At 35.3% G+C, this 22,199-nt stretch overlaps 1 protein-coding gene across 2 annotated transcripts in view; it reads right to left on the minus strand.

Annotated features, from left to right (window-relative positions):
* Nucleotides 1-316: 316 nt before the first annotated feature.
* Nucleotides 317-22,199, minus strand: part of METTL15 (methyltransferase 15, mitochondrial 12S rRNA N4-cytidine) — a 71,976-nt gene continuing 50,093 nt past the window's right edge. For both annotated transcript variants that reach the window (XM_026664777.2, XM_087951076.1), the window contains exons 4-6: nucleotides 16,947-17,138; nucleotides 9,771-9,949; nucleotides 317-817 (exon numbers count right to left, since the gene is read on the minus strand). In XM_026664777.2, coding sequence (XP_026520562.1) covers nucleotides 378-817; nucleotides 9,771-9,949; nucleotides 16,947-17,138 — 811 coding nt within the window. In that variant the 3' untranslated portion in view covers nucleotides 317-377. The remainder of the gene's footprint in view (nucleotides 818-9,770; nucleotides 9,950-16,946; nucleotides 17,139-22,199) is intronic.

Consider the following 22,199-nt stretch of genomic DNA (forward strand, 5'->3'; position numbering starts at 1 on the left):
ACCATTGTTTTATAGTGACTGGCTGAAGTTACAATGCCACTAAAAGAAGTGTCTTTTGAGCATTTCTCACACTTATGACCTTTATAGCTTCCTCATAGTCATGTGATTAAAATGTGGAGCTAGCTTTGTTCTCTTCAAGAAAACTAAAAATATTTACTTCCTGAATCTGCACGTGAACCCTAATTTCTGGCAGCGATATAAAACACATTTAATTTCATCCTTATGTTCATAGATTTGAGTTGGTTTCTTCTTTATCTTTCCTCTTTAGTTAGAAATAATTTGTGCTATGCAAGAGCAACAAACGGCAAAGCAGACATTTTGTGTTCTCATCTTTAATGTGAAGGATTATTTTTTCATACATTTGAAAGAAGATAATATCATAGTTTGATAGCTCCTCTTAGTTTTGCTGAGCGTCCTCTGGGATTGTTTTCAATTTCTGTATCCTGGGGAGTGAGCACTTTCTTTTCTATAAGTTTCCATTTTGAACTATAAGTTTCACCAAGCGATTTGTCCTCCCCTTCTAATAAGTCCATTCTTGCTCTCCTGATCTTCTGCCTTATACTAAGGTTGAAACTTTCTGAAATATCTATCCCATGCAGAAATCTCTTGACAATACGATCTTCTAAAGAATGGAAAGTAATTGCTACAAGTCTTCCACCAGGTTTTAGAAAATGTTCGGCTGCTTTCAAACCTTCATAGAGTTCATGTAGCTCATTGTTGACAAATATGCGCAAGGCTTGAAAAGTTTTGGTAGCTATATGTGCTGGTCTTGAAAGTTTGTCTTTTCGAGCATACAAAATGGTTTCTGGAAAAGCACCTATTTAAAAAAAAGAAAAAAATGAAAAAGAGAATATTTTGGCATTTGAATACTTCTGGATAAATTTATAATCATTTTAACAGTTAACCATAGTAAATATCTGGAAATTGATGCCATTTTAATATTGCCTTTTGAAATTTTTAACAAGCTAGTGATAGTTTCTCTGAATCTCTAGGTTTTTCAAAACTCAATCTCATTTCTGGTAAGTGTTGACATTATGCTAGTTCAAGTTGGCAAATTGTAAAGAAATATTTTATATTATTTGAATTCATAATCAGCCAACACAACTTGTTTCAATAAACTGTAGCATTCATCTTCATATATTTTATATACACCTGAAATAAAAATAATATATTTTTACTTCTTCTGGAAGTCTGCAGTCATTTACATTATTCACCTGTTTTATTTGGCACCATGAAATATAATGAACATTAACTGCTGCTGTTTTCCAACAACCGGCTTAAAAATGTAGTTATTTTATTTCATTTTGTTTACAATCTCACTATTTCTCCTATCAATCTGATTCTGACTTGATGCCAGAGTTTCTTACTAAAAGACTTATCAGTGGACAAACATTCCATCCTATTGCTTAAAATGCATTATTAAATAATGGAAATGAGAACTAATTTTGATTGTCTGTTGAAAGGTTGGGTATATGCCTCCTTTCCATTTCACCATATGCAGAATTTACAAGTTACATTTAGATGCAGAAAATGTTTTGGTGTCCACAGCAAGTCATAGCTTTTAAATATTTTTCATTTTAGATTTATAATGTAAAGCATCATATATATTTCATGTATAGATGAAATTTTCCTTTGACTGGAGCTTCTTGGGGGCAATTAAAATCCTTATATAAGACACATGAAATTCATATTTAGTTAGGCCATATAATGTAATTTCTATAAGCATGAATAGACAAAAAATATCAGCAGATGAACTCATGACTCATAACTAAGGAAACTTCATTTATCACAGTATCAATTTATTTGCCTTAACTCGCACTTGCAGAAACTGGGAGTAATTTGCAAGTCCTTGATAAATTGTTCAGATTATATATCAAAATAATGTATCATTACCATATAAATCCAGACATTCAAATAGAGCAACTTTCATAAACCATAATTATGTTTTAATTTAATATACTATCAAAATCTAGGGTTAACTGGAGAATCATACAGTGCACCTAGCTCTAACATTAAAAATGGCAGCATTGTGGCATTACAACTCCAACGGAAAATAGAATAGAGTAGAATTCTTGACTGGCCAAACATGATTGGACACACAAGGAATTTGTCTTGATGCAAATGCTCTCAGTGTACATTCAGATACATTCGTCAAGAATCAAGAATAATAAGGTACAACACTTAATAATAGTCAAAGGGTACAATAAGCAATCAAATCATACTAGGAAACAGTCAATATATATCGTAAGGATTCAAGTGACAAAGTTACAGTCATACAATCACAAGTGGAAGGGGATGAGTGATAAGGAGTGGTGAGAAGGTTAATAATAATAGTAGTTCAGACTTTGTAAATAGTTGGACAGTGTTGAGGGAATTATTTGTTTAGCAGAGTGATGGCGTTCAGGAAAAAACTGTTCTTGTGTCTAGTTGTTCTGGTGTGCAGTGCTCTATAGTGTCGTTTTGAGGGTAGGAGTTGAAACAGTTTATGTCCAGGATGTGAGGGGTCTGTAAATATTTTCATAGCCCTCTTTTTGACTCATGCAGTATACAGGTTCTCGATGGAAGGCAGGTTGGTAGTAATTGTTTTTTCTGCAGTCCTAATTATTCTCTGAAGTCTGTGTCTGTCTTGTTGGGTTGCAGAACCAAACCAGACAGTTATAGAGGTGTAGATGATAGACTCAATAATTCCTCTATAGAACTGTATCAGCAGCTGCAACTAAAAATGCAGGCCTAAACACTTGTGTACAATGTAATCAATAATTTTATTTTGACATAGCCATATTTTTTGCAGATGTTTCCAAACTAGAAAATCAAATACTCCAAGACATATGTTCATTTAAAACCAAGGTGCAAAAAGTGAAACCCACAAGTATTTCTCTTGTGGCACCTACACTACCCTGAGACTTGGTTCAAATTTCAGCTTCCTTCCAAATTTAGTCTTTTCTTTGCACTTTTTTTTTCTAAATTGGGATAAGGGGTAAAAAACAGCTGTTACCATTTCATGTTTTAACTCCCCCACCACCAATCTCTTCTTAGAATGGATTAGCACTGTCCATTTTTGAAGTATAGACCTTGAGATAGCTTCCGAGTCTGATAAAGCCCTTCCACTGGTGGGAATTATGTCTCTCACTTCCAAAAGTCTACTGAAAAATTATATCTGGGTTTATTGTAGCAGGAGGGTTTGTAAAATATGTATGTATTTTATGCATTGAGGATCTCATAAAAATATGAAGTATTGAAGGCCAAAAATATGAAGTATTGAAGGCAATTTCAGATGCTTGGCAAGGCCTCAATTATACCAACCTGAAACTGAAAGAAAACTATAGCTAGAATAATAAATAGGACAATGTTGTATGAGGATATTTTGAGCGTCAGAGAGGAATACCCATTATATTATTAAATACATTTCTACTCAGGAAGATAGGCATGGCTTTAAGTGGAATTAGAGCAGGGATGGCCAAATACAGCATGCCATTTTTAAAATTCTGAAGTCCTCCAAATTCAACAATTGTTTTGATGCTTCTGGTGCTTTTTCATAAAGACCCTATTCGGCAAAAATCTGCTTTTCAGATTCCCACCTTCTCAAAAAACCTTAAAGTCTTTTAGTTGGACCTTTCTGCAATTTCCAATTTTATTGACAGTTTTTGGGATATCTGTTAGAGGGTCATTTTGAGGATATAGCCCTTATATGCTATGCCTATGAAATGATTGAAGAATTTAGTTTGAGGCAAGATAGGATTTCTAATTTTAATTTAATTTAATTTTAAGAATTTGCATGACATATGTGTAGATAATGCTCAGTCTTCTTTCCTCTCTTTATGTCAATCTCTAAGCTTAAATTTAACCCTAAAACTCACTGGGGTTCTGAGTAACTGAATGGCTATGGATTAAGTGAGAAGATCAGCTATATAGTGGTAAAACAAATGAACAGAATTGATAATTCATAACTAAATAAGAATTTGATCTGTGTTGAACAGATTCTTATTCACTTTAAAAAATTTGGCCTCACAATGGAGACTCTTGAATCACATATATCAGCTGTGAACAGGAACACTTTCTCTACCTTAATTTTCTAAACCAGGTAACTTCATTCCTTGAGAGAGAAATGATAATTAGTTTTGCTACATTTCAATTTTCAATATTCACTATAAATAAAACATTAATGAATCATACACTAATTACCTATATAGAGTAATATATTAATTATATATTTGCAACTTAATATATAAATTAATTATTTTGGCTTATATGCTGCTGTTATTTTGTCTTGTACATTATAAATATAGGTAGTCCTCAACTTATGACTATTTGATTGGCAACTGGTTGAAGTTATGAAAAAGCTGGAAAAAAATTACTTAGGACTGTTGCAATATACCCTGGTCACATGATCAAAAATCAGGCATTCAGCAACCATCTAAAAAATTATCCCAGTTACAGCATCCTGTGGTCATGTGATGTGATGACCCTGGGTGTGGCACAAAGGCAACACAGTCAGATAAGCAATAAGAGTCCCTTTATTATCTCCAACTTTGCCCCCAATGTCCAGGTTACCTTCGGGCTGGAGAAAAACTCTCCCAGGAACAGCCTTTGACTGTGAAAATTCAGTCAAAACAAGGTACACACAAACTGTAACAATCCAAACAAACCAAACTGAAGTAGTTTGGCAGGGCAGGACAGGAATTTCAAACTTGAAAGCATGGCAAAACTCACACAGTTGGAAAGATGCAGGACACAGATAAGCCACACGATACAAGATAAAGTCACGTTTGCTCCCAACAGCCTGCTGCACGCAGTTTGCCTTTTATACATTGTGTTCCAGCTGCAACTGATGAAGGGAATAAGGGCCTTTCCTTAAGTAAGCCACGGAACCCACATTGCTCTCTTCTTCGTCTCCTCGTGCCCTAGGATGAAGAGGGGTGGGCCTGGGTCTTTCTCTGTATTCCCTCTCCCTTGTTCTACCTCACCCCTGTTCTGCCCAGCTGGACTTTGCCCTTCCCCAGTTTCTTCCACAGCCAACAGAGCCACACTCCCACTCCCTGTCAACTGTTTGGCTTCCTCCTCCGAGTCAGATTCTGATAGGGGCATGTGATTACCATTTGCAATCTTCTCAGAGGGCTTCCAACAAACAAATCAATGGGGGAGGTCATATTCGTTTAATGACTGCATGATTTGCTTAATGCAGGGGTGGGGTTCAATCAGTGTTACTACCGATTCGGTAAGAGTGCGAGAGTGCGATTTGCATGTGTACAGAGATTTGCGTGTGTACAGCGATATACACGGGTGCACGGCGTTTGAAAATCCTCTTCTTTCCTGCTTTTTCAACCTCAACTGTGCCACACAAAGCAGCTGAGGTTGAAAAAGCAGGAAATAAAGGACAGCCAAGAGCCCGGGCGGGCAGGCAAGCCAAGCAGATGAGCAAAAGGTCACAGCAGCGAACCAGTTCGGTGTTTGTTGCTCTTCAGAGTTACCGGTTCCATAGAACTAGGTCGAACCGGTAGCATCCCACCCCTGGCTTAATGACCACAGGAAAAAAAGTGCAGTCACAAGGAAGTAAACATTGGAAACCAGCAAAAGCTGCCAAAAACCACAGTTGCAAAAACCTGCAACAGCCATAAATGTGAACCAGTTGTCAAGCTCCCAAAATGTGATCAATGTGATCTGTGTGTTTTTTGTGTCTGTGCCCAGCTGGAAACTTGGAAACTGGGTCATAAGTAGTTCTGGGGAGATCCATTGTAATTTCAAACAGTCAATAAGTAACTGAACATTAAACAAGGACTACCTCTAATAGTAAAAACCCTACAAACATTGATAAATATATACCTTAGTATTTGAGTTATACTATCTATTGCCCATAGTTGGCTGTCTTTTAAGAATCCTTTATGAATGTCAACAGATTAGACTATGACATCTAGGCTATTAACTGAAAAGATAAATTTGGTCCTGGAGTGAATTGATGTACCCATTTCCAATTTGTTTCTAAGTAGACATCAAAGTACTGATTATTTCTCTTTAAGTGTTTCATATTTAGACTAGAATATCTGAAGAACATAGTCTTTTATTTAATGTTGCACTGTTTGATAAACAGAAAAATATTTTCATATTTTAATAGTGATACTGTTCTTTGCTTTTGACTACTTTTCAAAGAAATTAAGATGGATATAAAGGTTGAAAAATAAAAAAGCAAAAGAGCACGAGGAAGCCAGAGAAAAAGCAAAAGAAATAATTTGGTTATGTTTTCCCTCCTAATCTCAATTTAAACAGAATTAGTCCAGTCAAGAAAATGAAAATAAATAGACAGAAAGATTTCATTCTTTACTACTGGTGGCTCAGAAAAAATAAAATAAATCTAATCTTGCTTACACCTTTGCAAAAAAAAAAAAAAAAAAATGCTGGCAGTGGAAGAAAAATCTGCTTGGTAACAAGCTTTACTAGAGATAATAATAGAACAGAACAGATTTCATTCATAAAAATACCATGCTCCTGGCATGATAAATGATTTAAAATCCCAAGGAGAAAAAAAAGTATCTGTTGTTTAGTTTAGTTTGAGGATATTCTGATATTGCATAATGATTAAAAACCTAATAGATGCGCATGTTTAAAATGCACTAAATTCTAAGCTTCTGAATTAAATTCACAGACATTGTGCTTGCCAGCATGCAAGACTTCTTTGTGTGAGAGAGTGTTATAAAAGACTTTAAAAATTAATTCTTGTTAGAGAAATTTCCTGGTGAATCTTAATCATATTTAATAAGTTTCAATGATTCAGCTTATATCCTTTCATCTAGGAAGTGGTAACAAATGTTAATATCCAACTGAAACTCTAGAAAATTTCAAATTCTTAATTAAAATACTGTGAATTTGGACAAACCTGAATAAAATTTATTTAGCCAGTATGACTGTTTAAAGATATAAATTAGCTTATATGTTTCAATTTCTTAACAGGTTAAATTCTTTTAACTCAATAAAATAAAGACAAAGAAAACTAAATTTTATTTTTATTTTTTGATCAGAAAGAACAAATAGGTATGTTGAGAAGCTGATTTTGTTTTTCATCATTACAACGGCTCCTTGATGAACTATTACTTTAGGTTTCATGATTGAACAAAGAGTGCCCAATTCAGTGCCCAAAATTGCCCTTTTAACTCTAATTCTTTCTGTGAATAAACACAGTGTGTTATTCTAACAGTTTAGTATAGATTGTCAAATGTTATATATTATATGACAAATATATTTGCTGATATGAGTCATGTGAGACCCAGTTTGGTATAGTAGATAATGGCACTAGGCTGGAAACTGGGAGATTGTGAGTTCTAGGCACAATGCCAACTAGGTAATTTTTGGGGCAGTCACTCTTTTTCAGCCTTAGGAAGAAAGCAAGAGCAAAGCACTTCTAAAAAATGTTGCCAAAAAACCTGCTTAGACTTCTTCAGGCAGTAGCACACCAATACATATACCGCCATCACTAGAAAATCTGCCTTATTGTGATTTTGGCAATATAAATTTTCCACTTGATCATGAAAAAATAAATTGATTAAAATTCAGTTATTGCTATTGCTTATCTAATATTGTAAGCACCTACCACTTGTTAATTGAAAAATTAGAAATTATAACATACAAATATTTTCAGTAATCCACAAAGAGAAATGAAGGATATTAGGAATATTTCTTTCATATAGAAACCAAGAGCTAAGTTAAATAGGTTTAAATAGTTTAAGGGACAAATATCACCTCTTATCCTGGGATATTTATTTGCCAGTAGATGGCAATGTCCATTCTCCAGTAGTTTTGAATGTCAGAGTACCTATGCATGTTCAGCATCCTGAAGCTAGCAAAACATTTTCATTAACTTCATAATCCTTGAACAACAATATTAAAAGAATCCATTTTGACAGGAGCACTAGTGGAGAAAGTAGAATCACCAAATAAAAGGAAAAAGAGGCATTTTGGGATATAATTATGAGCTTTCTAAACACTCTCACATTTTTCAAGTTTTCTGCAAGTTTTGTCCCAAAAGCTAGCAAAAGGCTGAGGATATATTTTACTTATTTGATTATAACTGTTACTGTATAATTCTTAAAAAGGCTGTGTCACCTGCCTCCTTCCTGACAATAACATGGTACTGAAAGAAAAATGTTATGTCTAAATTCAGAATTTTATACATTTTACTGAAGGTGTATGGTCATTATTTAAATTATAATCTTTGAATCTCTACTTAATGAAACAGTCATCACCACTTCCTGAGCCGCTGGAACTCTGGAAAGAAGTTAAGTCAGATTGAATCATGCTAATGAGAGGTGGTATTCAGCAGGTACTGACCAGTTCTGGAGAACCGGTAGCGGAAATTTTGAGTAGTTCGGATAACCAGCAAATACCATCTCTGACTGGAGATTTTACAGTATCCTTCCCCTGCCACGCCCACCAAGCCACGCCCACAGAACCAGTAGTTAAAAAAATTTGAATCCCACCACTGATGCTAATTTTTATGAATCAATCATCAGTTTCTGCAAATTCAGGTTGATATTTGTTTTCTCAAATTTATATAGTCACTCATCTCATGTGAAGTGATTCTGAGCTTGTACCATGAAACCTACTATTAAAGTATACTACAAAACCACTTAAAAACAATTAAAACTGTAAAATAGATAAAAATGCTAGACAACAAATAACAGAGAGAACAAGGTGAATTAATTTGAAAAAAAAAATAGTATTTGTAAAATTAGAAGCTTTGGAAAACTGCCATAATTACGATCACTATACAAAATGCATACTCCATGTTTTTGCTGAGCAGCTTTAAGATCTATTGATTTTTAATAGGACTTAAATCACACATCTAGAAGTCTTATAAGACCACAGATGACGACTTCCTATAGGAAATTGTGAAATGGTGATCCATCAATTATTTAATGATTAAAAACCTGCTTGTACAGCAAAATTAGTGTCTTTTTTTTCAAGTTCTATATACTCATGGGTCTTTAAATATGCATTGGTACTTATCTGAAGTACCCAAAATAGGGTTTTTTAAAGACAATAATAGCAGCAATTATACGATTATACTCAATGACAACAATTAAAGATTAAAAGTCTGGGAGAGGGAATGTTTGGATGTATGATCCCTCCCCTGCATAAGCCAGTTTTCTTTTCAACTAGCTTTTGTAAAGAAAAGATCATATTCAATGAAGCTTCCTGAGAAGGGACTTCAAAAGGAAAATCTCAGAATTCAAAGGACTCTATATCTGTTTACCAAATTCATTTAAGACTGGACAGACAGATTTATAGAGGGGTGGGATTGTCACAAAGTGCTAAGCATTTCTCCAAACATGTAGTCATGTTTTATTAAGTCCTCTTAATTTTATTAGTGTCAGTGATTGAAATATCTTACTAATCAGCCTGTTTTTACAGCCAATAGATAGCACAATGTATTATAAATAACCAACCTACCTTATGACAAAATAAGATTGTGGAAATTAAGACAAATGAATGGTTTCATTCTGATAGGTAAAAGCTTCTTGCCTGACATTCCGTCTGTTCTTATCATCTCAGATTTCACCTTGATAGGCAAAATTATAAATGTCATCATGTAAAATCTATTATTAAACTAATCATCGTTCGACAATATAAAAAGACAGAGCATACGGGGAAAAAATAGCTGACATCAGAACAGGATAGACAGGATTAGATCCCGCACGATTTCAAGTACAAATAGATCCCTCTGGGACTTGTGGATTAATATTTTTTCCCTTTTGGACACTGCACAGAATTAATGAGGATACCTGCAATAATGCTGGCAAGCTGCCGCGTTCTGGTGATGGGATAGATGCTGCGTGCCTGAACAATTGTTGAAGCTATTTTTTTGGCATGCTTCTCCTCCCCATATGTTTTCAGGATGGACGCAAGTGCCTGTTGATCTAAAGCATTCACAACATCAGCAGCAGTGGGCGTGTCAGGATACCTACGCACAAGAACAGCCAATTAGTTCACTGACGTCAGCCTCCATTGACAAGGCGTGAAGCTTCACAGCATTAAGTCAAAGTCGAACACACACTTGCTGCATACAAGTACAGAGATTTTACAATAAGAAAACAGAAACAGCTTCTATCTTTAAAGTATCTTCTTAAACATACATAGAGAGGTTTATTCTCATCATAAACTTTAATATTATAAAGTTGCCAAGCATAGCCATAATTCAAACATAATTCAGAAAGACAAAATATTGCATAAAACTAGAAGGTAAATTCATTTCAGAAGCAGACTTTTTTTTTTAAAAAAAAAAGATGTCGCATTGCTTTTTCTGTTCCCTGATCAAAAAAAGAAAACCTTAATCTCTCTGACCTTTTTCCTCAAATCTAAAGTTATGAAAAATAATCTAACATGAAAAATGTGACCTATTTAATGATCACTTAAAGGTCTCACCATTCAGAAATGGTATTAAAAACAAAAAAGAACTGAAATCAATCAAGTTCAGTAACGTTCCTAAAATACCAGGGAGAGGAGGCAGGAAAGCATTATTTTAATTTGCATTTTAAAACTGAATACAAATACATATATGTACATACATACTTTTGATTTAGAATGTTTTATGAAAGATATCTCATAAAACATTGGGCATATCTGATTACAATAAATAGAAGCAGGGCAACTGAATACAGATGTACTAAGAAGAAAAAGTATAGCTATTCCAATTTCTTTGAAAAAAAAAAAAATGGTCTGAGAACCTGGTTTGCATCAATCTACCAGTTTCAATAGTATTCAAAACAATGAAAAACAAATTCTTCAATAAGTTCTTTCAGCTGGAAACCTTGAAGGAAATAACTCCTTCAAAATTACTTGTACTGCTTTTATTTTCAAATTACTTCAGTCAATTTCAACTGGATGAAAGTTTTTTTTTTTAAACAGAAAAACAGATTATATTTTGAGAAATGTTATTATCCACAAGACCGCTCCGGAGCAATCTTCTCAACACAACCACTAAAGGCTTGGAAATTTTTAATTCTAGATAACATCAGACCAAGAGGGCAAAAAGTAAATTAGAGGAATTTAGGTATTTCTCCTTTCTTTCTGAACCTTTCCTCAAATTACAGATTGACGTAATATGTTATATAGTTTGACTGTTTCCACAATTGTCTAAATTTACCTTTAATTTGTAATCACAGCAGGTAGCCAAGAGAATTTGGGATTTAGACAACTAAAAGCTGCTTCAAATCTTTCCCAGGTTAACCTTAATCATGCTTTCATTTCAGTTATAACTCTCTTCATTCAAGTTGATACAGTATAGAATTGTTACAAGATTCTTACAGTGGTCTCTCTTTTGTTTAGTAATTTTATATCTTCTGAAAGTCTGTGCATTAGTAAATGACATTTTAAAATTCTGCTAGCATTATATACTAGCTTACTGTCATTATCAGCAAAAACTTCCATTATCCAGGGTCTGGTATGAGCTGCTAAGAGTCAGATGGCAAATTATTACTGTATTACAATTGATCACACATTCAGCCATACATTTAAACTGGGTTTGGCATTTTTATTCATCTATTGTATCCTTCTCAAGGATCTGGGATATCTATTAAAGATATTGTTGCAGGATGTAAGTTCTACGTAAAGCTGCCTTTTGCAATTAAGTGCCAATGGTGTTCAAGTGATGTTCCAGATGTTTTGGCTTTGAACTCAAGAAGCCTATCACTGTTGATACTATCTTTGCTTTCTGCTACCACAGTTGTTCTACTTCTAATTACTGTATTATTATGGCTCATTGCAAAGGCAGCTAGATGTTTTAGAGTGTATTTCACATTTTTACCTACATATCAAGTCTTCAAAGATCTTGGATACACAGATGTTGCTTGATGATATTAAAGTTCTATGATATTAAATTGCAGAATGTAAGCTGTTTCAGGTAAAACTACCTTTTGAAATGAACTTATAGTGATTTTTTTCAATGCCAATTATGTTTAGATTGTACATCAGATATTTTGGGACGGCATCCAAGGTGCCAATCACTTTTGGTACTATATTTGCTTTCTTTTGCTACAATTGTTCTACTTCTATTTACAGATCTTTGTATTTTGTGATGTTTTCCAGTTCTTTCTCTTTTATTTTGCTGTCTTCAGAAATTGCCTCATCCACTATCCTGACTTCTTTGTCTTTGTTAGTGACAATTGTTAAGTCTAGAGTGTTATGTGCCAGATGTTTGAATGCTTGAATTGATGTTCCATATTAGTTTCTTTATTTTCTTTTACTTCTCTATTTTATTCTCCAACCAGTTCTCGCTTGCACGCAAATGGTATTTCTTGCAGATTTTCCAATGTACTATTGTTGCTACTTTGTCATACTTTATTATAGTCGCTCTGTGCAATCTTTTTGTAGTGCCTAATTAGGTGGTAACTGTTTCTCTAGCTTCATTGCAAAGATGACATTTGCTGTCTATTGCTGTTTTCTCAGTTCTGGCTTATATGTATTTGTTCTTAAGCCTTGTGCAGCCAGAACTATCCAGTCTTCTTTCCTCCTCTTAACCATTGCCAGATCTTGTTATCTGCTTTGCCTGCTAAATCTGTCTGTCTGTCTGTCTGTCTGTCTGTCTGTGTAACGGTCAAGTAGTATTTTGCTTTGCCATGTCTCTTTTCTGTTCTTCCTTTGGTCCTTCTTTAGGCCAGTTTGATCTTTTTCATATTGAATAAGTTTTTATAATGTATTAGCTTCAGTGCATCTTCTTCATTGTCCTTCAGATATTCTTCCGATGCCTTTTTTTTCTTGTTACTGTCTGCCACATTCCATACTCACCTATGCCCTTTGATAAATAAGAGTCTGTCAATATCTTTGCATGGATGAAGGGCATAATTCACTGTCATTAATTTCCTCATCTTCCTGTCAAGGGCTGCTTGAGTCCAGTCCACTATTCAACCTGTGTATCTAATGACTGTAATTGCTGAGAAGTTTACTGCCTTAATAGTAAATCCTCCACTGAGTTTGGACTTCTTCACTCTCATGATGTATTTTACCATTAACCTTCCTCTTAACTGTGTGCTTGATATTATCAGTTTGAAGAATGCCAAGGTATCATATGTCTTTTAATTTTTGATTGGGATATGCCCAGATCTATCTATCTATCTATCTATCTATCTATCTATCTATCTATCTATCTATCTATCTATCTATCTATCTATCTATCCATCCATCCATCCATCCATCCATCCATCCATCCATCCATCTAATCTTCTTCACCCAGACTCTTGATGTTATTTCCTTAGGGCATCTTGATTTATTCAGGATAGTAAGGGTGGCACATTTGTCTACTCCAAACATCATTGCAATGTCATGACTCATGTCATGTCATATAGACAAGGTTGAGTAGTGATTCTATTTCAGATGTATTTTTGAGGTTTGATATTCATGACCTAATGTGTTCAGTGTTGTTGGCAGAGGAATTAATGCAATGACAAACAGTAGTGATGACAGTGAGTCTCCTTGAAAGATTCCTCTCCTGATGTTTAACTTCTCCCAGTCTATCACTATTGACCAACAACTGTGTCTTCTACTGTGCTATTGATCTTTCTGATGTTTCTAATGACACCTGTTATTTCTAGGTCCATTACTGGCAGGGAGTCAAATACCTTCTTGTAATCAATCCAAGCTACATTCAAATTGGTCTTCCTTCTGCAATAAAAAAACATCTTGTCAATTAGGAACTGATCTTTTGTTCCTCTGTTATTTGGGCAGTTTCCTTTCTGACTGGATGGGAAGAGCTTGTTTTCGATTCCATGCAATCAGCTACAACATTTATTAGCAATCTGAAAGTAGTTGGTAAGCAGATAATTAGCCTGTAGTTGCTTGGTTTTGTCCCTTTTGTTGAATCTCTGATTATCAGGTGCCAGATAATCTTCAATTTCACCTCCTTGCAGTATATTGTTAAACTGCTTGGCAAAGAGTGGGTGTAGAACAATCAAATGTTTTAACTAAAACCCTTGTAGTTTATTTACACCTGACAACACTTGATTTTCCTTGTCCTTTTCTCTCCCACTTTTGCTGTTATTAGAAGTTCTTTTATTTCAGCTGTTTTAAATTTATTCTTACCTACCTCCTTTATCCAAGTTGCATTCTTGTTGCATTTCTTTGGGTTGTCCTATGGCACTGTTTCTTTTTGTTGAGTGTGGGATGATTCACTCCAGTCTCTCCATTGATGGATTAGTAAAAACATTTCTGATTGGACAAAAGTTGGAGGTTCTACATTCAAATTCTAGTTTGTATCTGCTGATTATCTTGGTTATAGCTTTTATTTTGTGCTTTATTTCCAATGCATTTTTAATCTTCCTTGTTTCTAGGAAGGTTCCTGGTCAGCTTGTTTACATCAGGTGTCAATTCTTTAGCTTTAGATGGCCTTCATATACACTGCTCAAAAAAATAAAGGGAACACTTAAACAACACAATGTAACTCCAAGTCAATCACACTTCTGTGAAATCAAACTGTCCACTTAGGTCGCAACACTGATTGACAATCAATTTCACATGCTGTTGTGCAAATGCAATAGACAACAGGTGGAAAGCATAGGCAGTTCGCAAGACATCCCCAAGACATCCTCTGCAGGTGGTGACCACAGACCACTTCTCAGTTCCTATGCTTTCTGGCTGATGGTTTGGTCACTTTTGAATGCTGGCAGTGCTTTTACTCTAGTGGTAGCATGAGACGGAGTCTACAACCCACACAAGTGGCTCAGGTAGTGCAGCTCAGCCAGGATGGCACATCAATGCGAGCTGTGGCAAGGTTTGCTGTGTCTGTCAGCGTAGTGTCCAGAGCATGGAGGCGCTACCAGGAGACAGGCCAGTACATCAGGAGACGTGGAGGAGGCCGTAGGAGGGCAACAACCCAGCATCAGGACCGCTACCTCCACCTTTGTGCAAGGAGGGACAGGAGGAGCACTGCCAGAACCCTGCAAAATGACTTCCAGCGGGCCACAAATGTGCATGTGGCTGCTCAAATGGTCAGAAACAGACTCCATGAGGGTGGTATGAGGGCCCGATGTCCACAGGTGGGGGTTGTGCTTATAGCCCAATACCGTGCAGGACGTTTGGCATTTGCCAGAGAACACCAAGATTGGCACATTCGCCACTGGCACCCTGTGCTCTTCACAGATGAAAGCAGGTTCTCACTGAGCACATGTGACAGACGTGACAGGGCCGTGGAGAACGTTCTGCTGCCTGCAACATCCTCTAGCATGACCGGTTTGGCAGTGGGTCAGTAATGGTGTGGGGTGGCATTTCTTTAGGGGGCCGCACAGCCCTCCATGTGCTCGCCAGAGGGAGCCTGACTGCTATTAGGTACCGAGATGAGAACCTCAGACCCCTTGTGAGACCATATGCTGATGCGGTTGGTCCTGGGTTCCTCCAAATGCACGACAATGCTAGACCTCATGTGGCTGGAGTATGTCAGCAGTTCCTGCAAGATGAAGGCATTGATGCTATGGACTGGCCCGCCCATTCCCCAGACCTGAATCCAATTGAGCACATCTGGGACATCATGTCTCGCTCTATCCACCAATGCCACGTTGCACCACAGACTGTCCAGGAGTTGGGGGATGCTTTAGTCCAGGTATGGGAGGAGATCCCTCAGGAGACCATCCGCCACCTCATCAGGAGCATGCCCAGGCGTTGTAGGGAGGTCATACAGGCACGTGGAGGCCACACACACTACTGAGCCTCATTTTGACTTGTTTTAAGGACATTACATCATCATCATTACATCATTGGATCAGCCTGTAGTGTTTTTTTCCACTTTAGTTTTAAGTGTAACTCCAAATCCAGACCTCCATGGGTTGCTAAATTTGATTTCCATTGATAATTTTTGTGTGATTTTGTTGTCAGCACATTCAACTATGTAATGAACAAAGTATTTAATAAGAATATTTCATTCATTCAGATCTAGGATGTCTTATTTTTGTTTTCCCTTTATTTTTTTGAGCAGTGTACATCAAGACTTCCAAGACCTTACAATGTCATAATGTATTGGTGTAGTATAGAGGTCTCCAAACTTGGCAACTTTAAGACTTGTGGACTTCAACTTCTGGGAGTTGAAGTCCACAAGTCTTAAAGGTGCCAAGTTTGGGGACCCCTGGTGTAGTATATGTGTAGATTGAAGCAGTGTGGCCTTTGTAATTGATGGGTGGAAAAGTTTTCAATGCCCAGATTTTTGGTCTGCTGTAGCCACCGGGATCACCATGGCCAGTTTAATTATTATTTATTTATATTTATATTGTTTGCATAATTTATTGTATCATTGTCTCTAGGACTATTTTTAACAATGGATATCTGTTTATTATTGCATATACTTTGCAGATTCTATTCAAATATCATATACACCCACACACATACAAACACACATATGTATGTGATTACATAAATGTAGTTTTACAGTGAGCTACATAAATCCAAAGAAATTAAAATATTTGTCACATTGATACTGATAGACAGCAGTTATTCAGATTGAGCAATTTTAAAATAGATAATACCATCAATAATTGAACAAATCTAATACAGGTTTATTGTAATTCCTTTAAAACAGCCTGGAATAAAATCTTCATTGTCTAATTTGATGGATCAGCAAGATGTGCACAAGGGAATGGCTTCCCCCATTTAATTCTATTGTATCTATTATAATCATTCAGGACTTGGTCAGGACTTGTTTCGATTTTAAAAGACAGATTTAGAACCAATATCTTTCTTAACATTTATAACAATTTAACTGCTGGGGAAAGGGATAGTAGGGAGAAGTAGAAGAGATTTAAAAAAACCTGGCACTAAATCCCGAAAATACAGCATAAAACATTATTTTTTCAAAGGAAATAAAAACTGATGTATTATATACTGTATTATGCAGAGAGATACAACAGGGCACTTTGAAAGGGAAATTAAATCCAGCCTGCTGTTGAGAAATTGATTACTTAAAAAAAATTATCAATAGATACCTGTCACCATCCATCCTCATGTTCAACGGGCCATCCTTTTTTAGGGAAAAACCTCTTTCTGGTGTATCTAACTGCAAAGAAGAGCAACCGGCATCCAAAAGAACACCATCTAAACTTGCTGGCTGTACTCCAGAAGATGTTAATAAGGCTTCTGCTTGACTAAACGATCCTAGAAGAGGCTGTATTTGTTTCCTATAAGAGCACAAAGGAAAAGATAAATATATACATTTGTTATTAGTAAAACTACATTTAACAATACTCTCCATATTTTATAGGCACATAGGTGTGTTTTATTGTTGTCCTGTTTTCTTTTTATGTTTTTAACCCTTGCTAGCTGCTTGGTTGAGTGGAAGGTTGTATAAATTGAACAATTAATTAAACAGATAATAATTGACAAGTTGTTTATAAAACAACAACAAAACCTATGGCAAATACCACTGTGTTGTTTCTAATGTTAAAATTTTTGCTATCTTGGGAAAATTTTGTTTCTGAATGACATATTGATGTGTCACCTTTCAAAAACAGAATTTTTCCAGGTTCAGCAAGGTTAGATATCCATATGCATATATAGCACAACTGATTTTTTTTTTTTTTACAAAACCAACTTTTGGGAAGTAAACATGAAGAAACAGAATGGCCAAAAGTGAGATTACAGTGTTTTTATACTTTTTTCTCATAGCCAGCAAACCCAAAATAAATTAAAAAAGCCAACTCTATTATAATTACATTTTTTTCAATGGATGCCTTAATTATACTACCATACGCTATACGTTTTTAAGTAAGCAATAGCATGTTGAATCCTATGAACTGTTGCAGGAAAGATTCATTAACTGAAAATCATTGGGGGAAAAGTAGAGGTTGGAAATTATGATAATTTTTGCCAAATTATTTTTATAACTATTCAAGATGAATTCATAACTTATACCAATTAAATGTTTATTTTACAGCAGATTAAATAAAATGAGGCATAATATTGGCTCTATACTATAAAAATGAATATTGTCTGAGGAAGATTTATTACGCATGTTCCAAAACTCATAGAAACATGGATTTTTAAAGTATTCTTGGCAAGTAAAATAAATTTAAAGTGCTATTAGATCTTTGAAGTCCTCTCTGTTACTTGATTGAAAACATAGTCTATACATCTGCCCAGTTATTCTAACATCAAAAGAAACAATGTGTGTCCCAAATGAGTAACAGTTCTTTGAACTAATGCAGGCGTTTTGTCAAGATCATCGAGGTAAATAAAATAATCTTCAGAAGCTGACATAGCGTTAACTATCAACAGGCAACTCATAAATGACTAGTCTTGACATTATTGTCAGATCAATTCCTGAATGAGACTACATAGAGACATTTCTCAACTACTTATTTGAGAAAGGCAAAGGTGAGAGGGAAGGGAGGCAAGGGAAAGGAAGGTGAGTAATTTAGGAAAAGGTTAGAACTAAGAATGAACAGGCAAACAAATTGAATTCTTTATTGTCATTGTATGTATATACACAGTATACATACAACGAAATTCACATAACATCCAGAGACCAGACCTAAGAATAATCCTGCAAAGATTATATATATTAGAAATACCCAATAACTTTCATCCACAATGTGTTTGATTATCACTTATTATCTGAAGTATTTCTAGAGGCAATTCCAGAATTTTATAGCTCACTTGGTTCTATTTGTGAAATTCTAGAATAGCAGTTCTACGGTGGCACAGTGGTTAGAGTGCAGTACTGCAGGCCACTTCTGCTGACTATTGGTTGCCTTGCAATTTGGCAGTTCAAATCTCACCAGGCTCAAGGTTGACTCAGACTTCCATCCTTCCAAGGTGGGTAAAATGAGGACTGAAATTGTTGGGGACAATATGCTGAATCTGTAAACTGCTTAGAGAGGGCTGTAAAGCACTGTAAAGCAGTATAGAAGTCTAAGTGCTATTGCTATTGCTATCTTCCAGACTAGGGAAAACTGAAATATTGTACCAAAGTGTCCAATGTTACTTTTGCTTCAAAATACATTGCCGTATAAAAGGGAGCAAGCATAATAAATCATGCAAGTAAAAATAAGGAACCGAAAAAAAGAGTTAACAACTCTTTCTTTCTCACTTTCCAGTTACCATTTGACAGTTCACTGCAGCAATAGGTAATTCCAAAACCAGAACATTCTATCAATGTAATTTAAAGATTAATATTAGCAATTTAGTGCTGCCTGCCAACACTCAGAACTTCCTGCAAATAATGTACAGAAGATGTTAGATTAACAGAATCTTTTTAACAAATTTCAAAAAGACAGGTATACAGACAGTTCAATTCTTTCTCCAAGTGGAAATTCATGTGGACATTCATGAACAAGACTTAAACAGCTAATTTATATACATTACTTCCAGTAATTTAGGATGGGTTCAAACAATGTTAAAACTTAGAATTCAATTTCTGACAGGCCAACTGCAATTAGTACTTTATTCAATAGGATCAAGACCCTGGAAATATCTTTAATTAGATAGTTACCCTGGAAAAGGCAGACAACATCAGACAAGTTTCCAATTAGGAATGATAGTTATATAATTTAGAAAGATCGGACTTCTCTTTGAAGGGTGAGGGTATGAACAATGTTTATGAACACATTTGTTTTCTAGAGGGAGAAGATATTGACATACAGTATATCTTTCTTTCTCCTAGTCTTTTTCAGCTTAAGAGGAAGTTCTGTAAAAATATCTTTGCAATATTTCCCTTCTTCCTAGTGCTGTTCATTTTTGACTCCATTAACTTAGCTTGAAAAGCTAAGTAAACCCAAGGGATAAGCATAGTCCCCATTGAATCATGCCTACAAAATGAATATTTTGTAACTTCACTTACTTGTCCTTTTCCTTGGTATAGACATAGTTTGTCATTGCCTGCTCCCAGAATATTTTTAAACTTTCCAATGTACTCTATAGCCCTGGTATATCCCCAAGGTCTCCCTTGATATCACTAACCAGGTCTTATCAGCTTCAGAGCCCAGACAAAGGCAGCAAGACACTTCAATACTTTCTATACTAGGTTGGCACACAAACCTGGCAATAATCCATTAATAATGATGATACCAGCCATCACCAAACGTATATATTAGGCAGGTTTTTCCTAGCTGTAAGCAATAGGAGGAAAGGCAGGAAATGGGGAAAGGGCATAAGCTTTCCTTATTCCATATTTCTTCATCTGTTTTTCAGGCCCATGTTTTGAATTGTATGGAACAAAGGAAAAAGAGAAGGGTTAGGGGTTTGGGTTAGGGACAGAGAGAGAAGCCTTATTTATGCATTAAATTTTAACTTTATATTTTTTATTGCTTTAATATTTTTACAATTGTTTTAACCATTTTAAATTTTTAGAATTTTAAGCTACCTAGTCACTTGGCTCAGTTGGATGGCTATAAAAACTGAATCCATAAATGAATGAATCAATGAATGAATAAGCCCTTTTAAAGCAGTGGTGGGATTCAAATAATTTAACAACCGGTTATCTGCCCTAACGATTTCTTCCAACAACCAGTTCACCAAACTGCTCAGAAAGTTAACAACTGGTTCTGTTGAACCGGTGCAAACTGGATGAATCCTACCACTGCTTTAAAGCCAGTTAATCATCAAATGCCAGTATTTACTTATACCTCTGCTCATTTCTACTTCTATTATCAGTAAGCGTTAAAACAACTATATCAATTTTCTGTTAATTACTTGAAAAATAGTGTTAGTAAAAGTGAGCTGTTTATGAATTAATTTTATTTGTTTTCTTGGTTGCAATAATGTTCATTATTTGAAAATTATGAATGATAAATGACTCTCCCACAATACTTTAAATAAAGCACAAATCTCTGTTCCTTTTCTACCATTTTAGCAGTTGGCAATTGCTCTTAGTTCTGAATGGAGATTAGACTTTCCTTAAAGTTCCAAGTTAGAATCTGTTCAAACAGTTGAACAATTGAAGCATCATATTTTATTTTCAACACAATTCTCATGTTAGAAGTTCAAACAAAACAAAGGAGATTTCGTTTGTTTGTGCTGATTCAGAATTTTAAAACACTATAGTGGGTATTAGCAAAATGTAGACAAAAGGAGATCAGGAGACTCTTTTGTCCTGTTGATTATGAGCCCTTATAGCTCTCCTACCTAAATAAAAATGGGGGTGGGGTGGGGGGTTTCCTCATTTTTATTTTGTCATGTTGCAAATTTAAAAAAAACATTTGTCCTTATTTTGCAATATACACATGATCAGTATAAATTCAGAAATAAGAGTGTGCTTAATAAACTATTATGAAGAAGAAACAAGCACAGAAGGAATTAAATAAATTTTGTAACAATTTGGTATTTACACCAATTCTATTGCTGAGATGTAACATTTCTGAAACTATGTAGAAGCAAGTTTTCCTCCTTTCTGTATTGAGTGGGAACTCTAATTGGCCAGAAACAGTCATAAAAATTTAACTGGATTTTTGAAAACACAACTGCCAAGGGGTAATGCATCCAGTGGAATAAATAGCAGTTCTGACGTCAAAAACTTTGTTATACTCCAATAACCTTCTCACCTGGGGTTTCAGGTACAGAAAGTTATATGTCAATTTTAGATAAAGATCTAAAAATAGAAGGCATGGCAAATCACACTGTCATTATTCTATCTGACAATATAATTTGTGCTCCATAAACGTTTGGAAGTATAGAAATAACAGTGTTTGCTGCAGGAAGATTCTCTCCTTTTCCCCTTTATAGTGTATTTTGAACTTTTAAATTAACCCCCCTACCTACAAAATGCTTCCCATTGCATTTTATATTCTCATGTGAATACAGCAAAACATAAACAAGAAGCAGATGCTGGAAATATATGCAAATGACGTACAATTGTGCTTCAACTTCCCAGGCTGAAAATTAATCATGCCTCTACTAACCTTGTTAGTGTGTCAAAAAGAAGCCTCAATACTTTATGCTACACAAAACTGATAGGCTAGTGAGAAAAATGGCTGCACATTCTCTTCTTTAGGAAGAAAGAGTTTAGGGCTGCCAAAAATCTCTGTTCCAATACCCCAAAATACTTCTAAAATGTTCTGGATTTCTCTACAAATTTTTTTGGAGAGTACTGTATTCAGGAGGGCAGGTAGAAGAAGATAACCTTAGTGTAAGCTGAAGACCATCTGTTCCATGCTTTGTCCTTCAGAACCTTTCTCATATAACTTCAAAGCACTTGATCAGTTCCACTGAATTCAACAGTGGAAAAAAATCAAGTCATGATTACA

The sequence above is a fragment of the Notechis scutatus genome, chromosome 1 (assembly GCF_049901735.1).
Source record: "Notechis scutatus isolate UNSWTSFEM ecotype Mainland chromosome 1, rNotScu1.2, whole genome shotgun sequence".
Classification (NCBI taxonomy): domain Eukaryota; kingdom Metazoa; phylum Chordata; class Lepidosauria; order Squamata; family Elapidae; genus Notechis; species Notechis scutatus.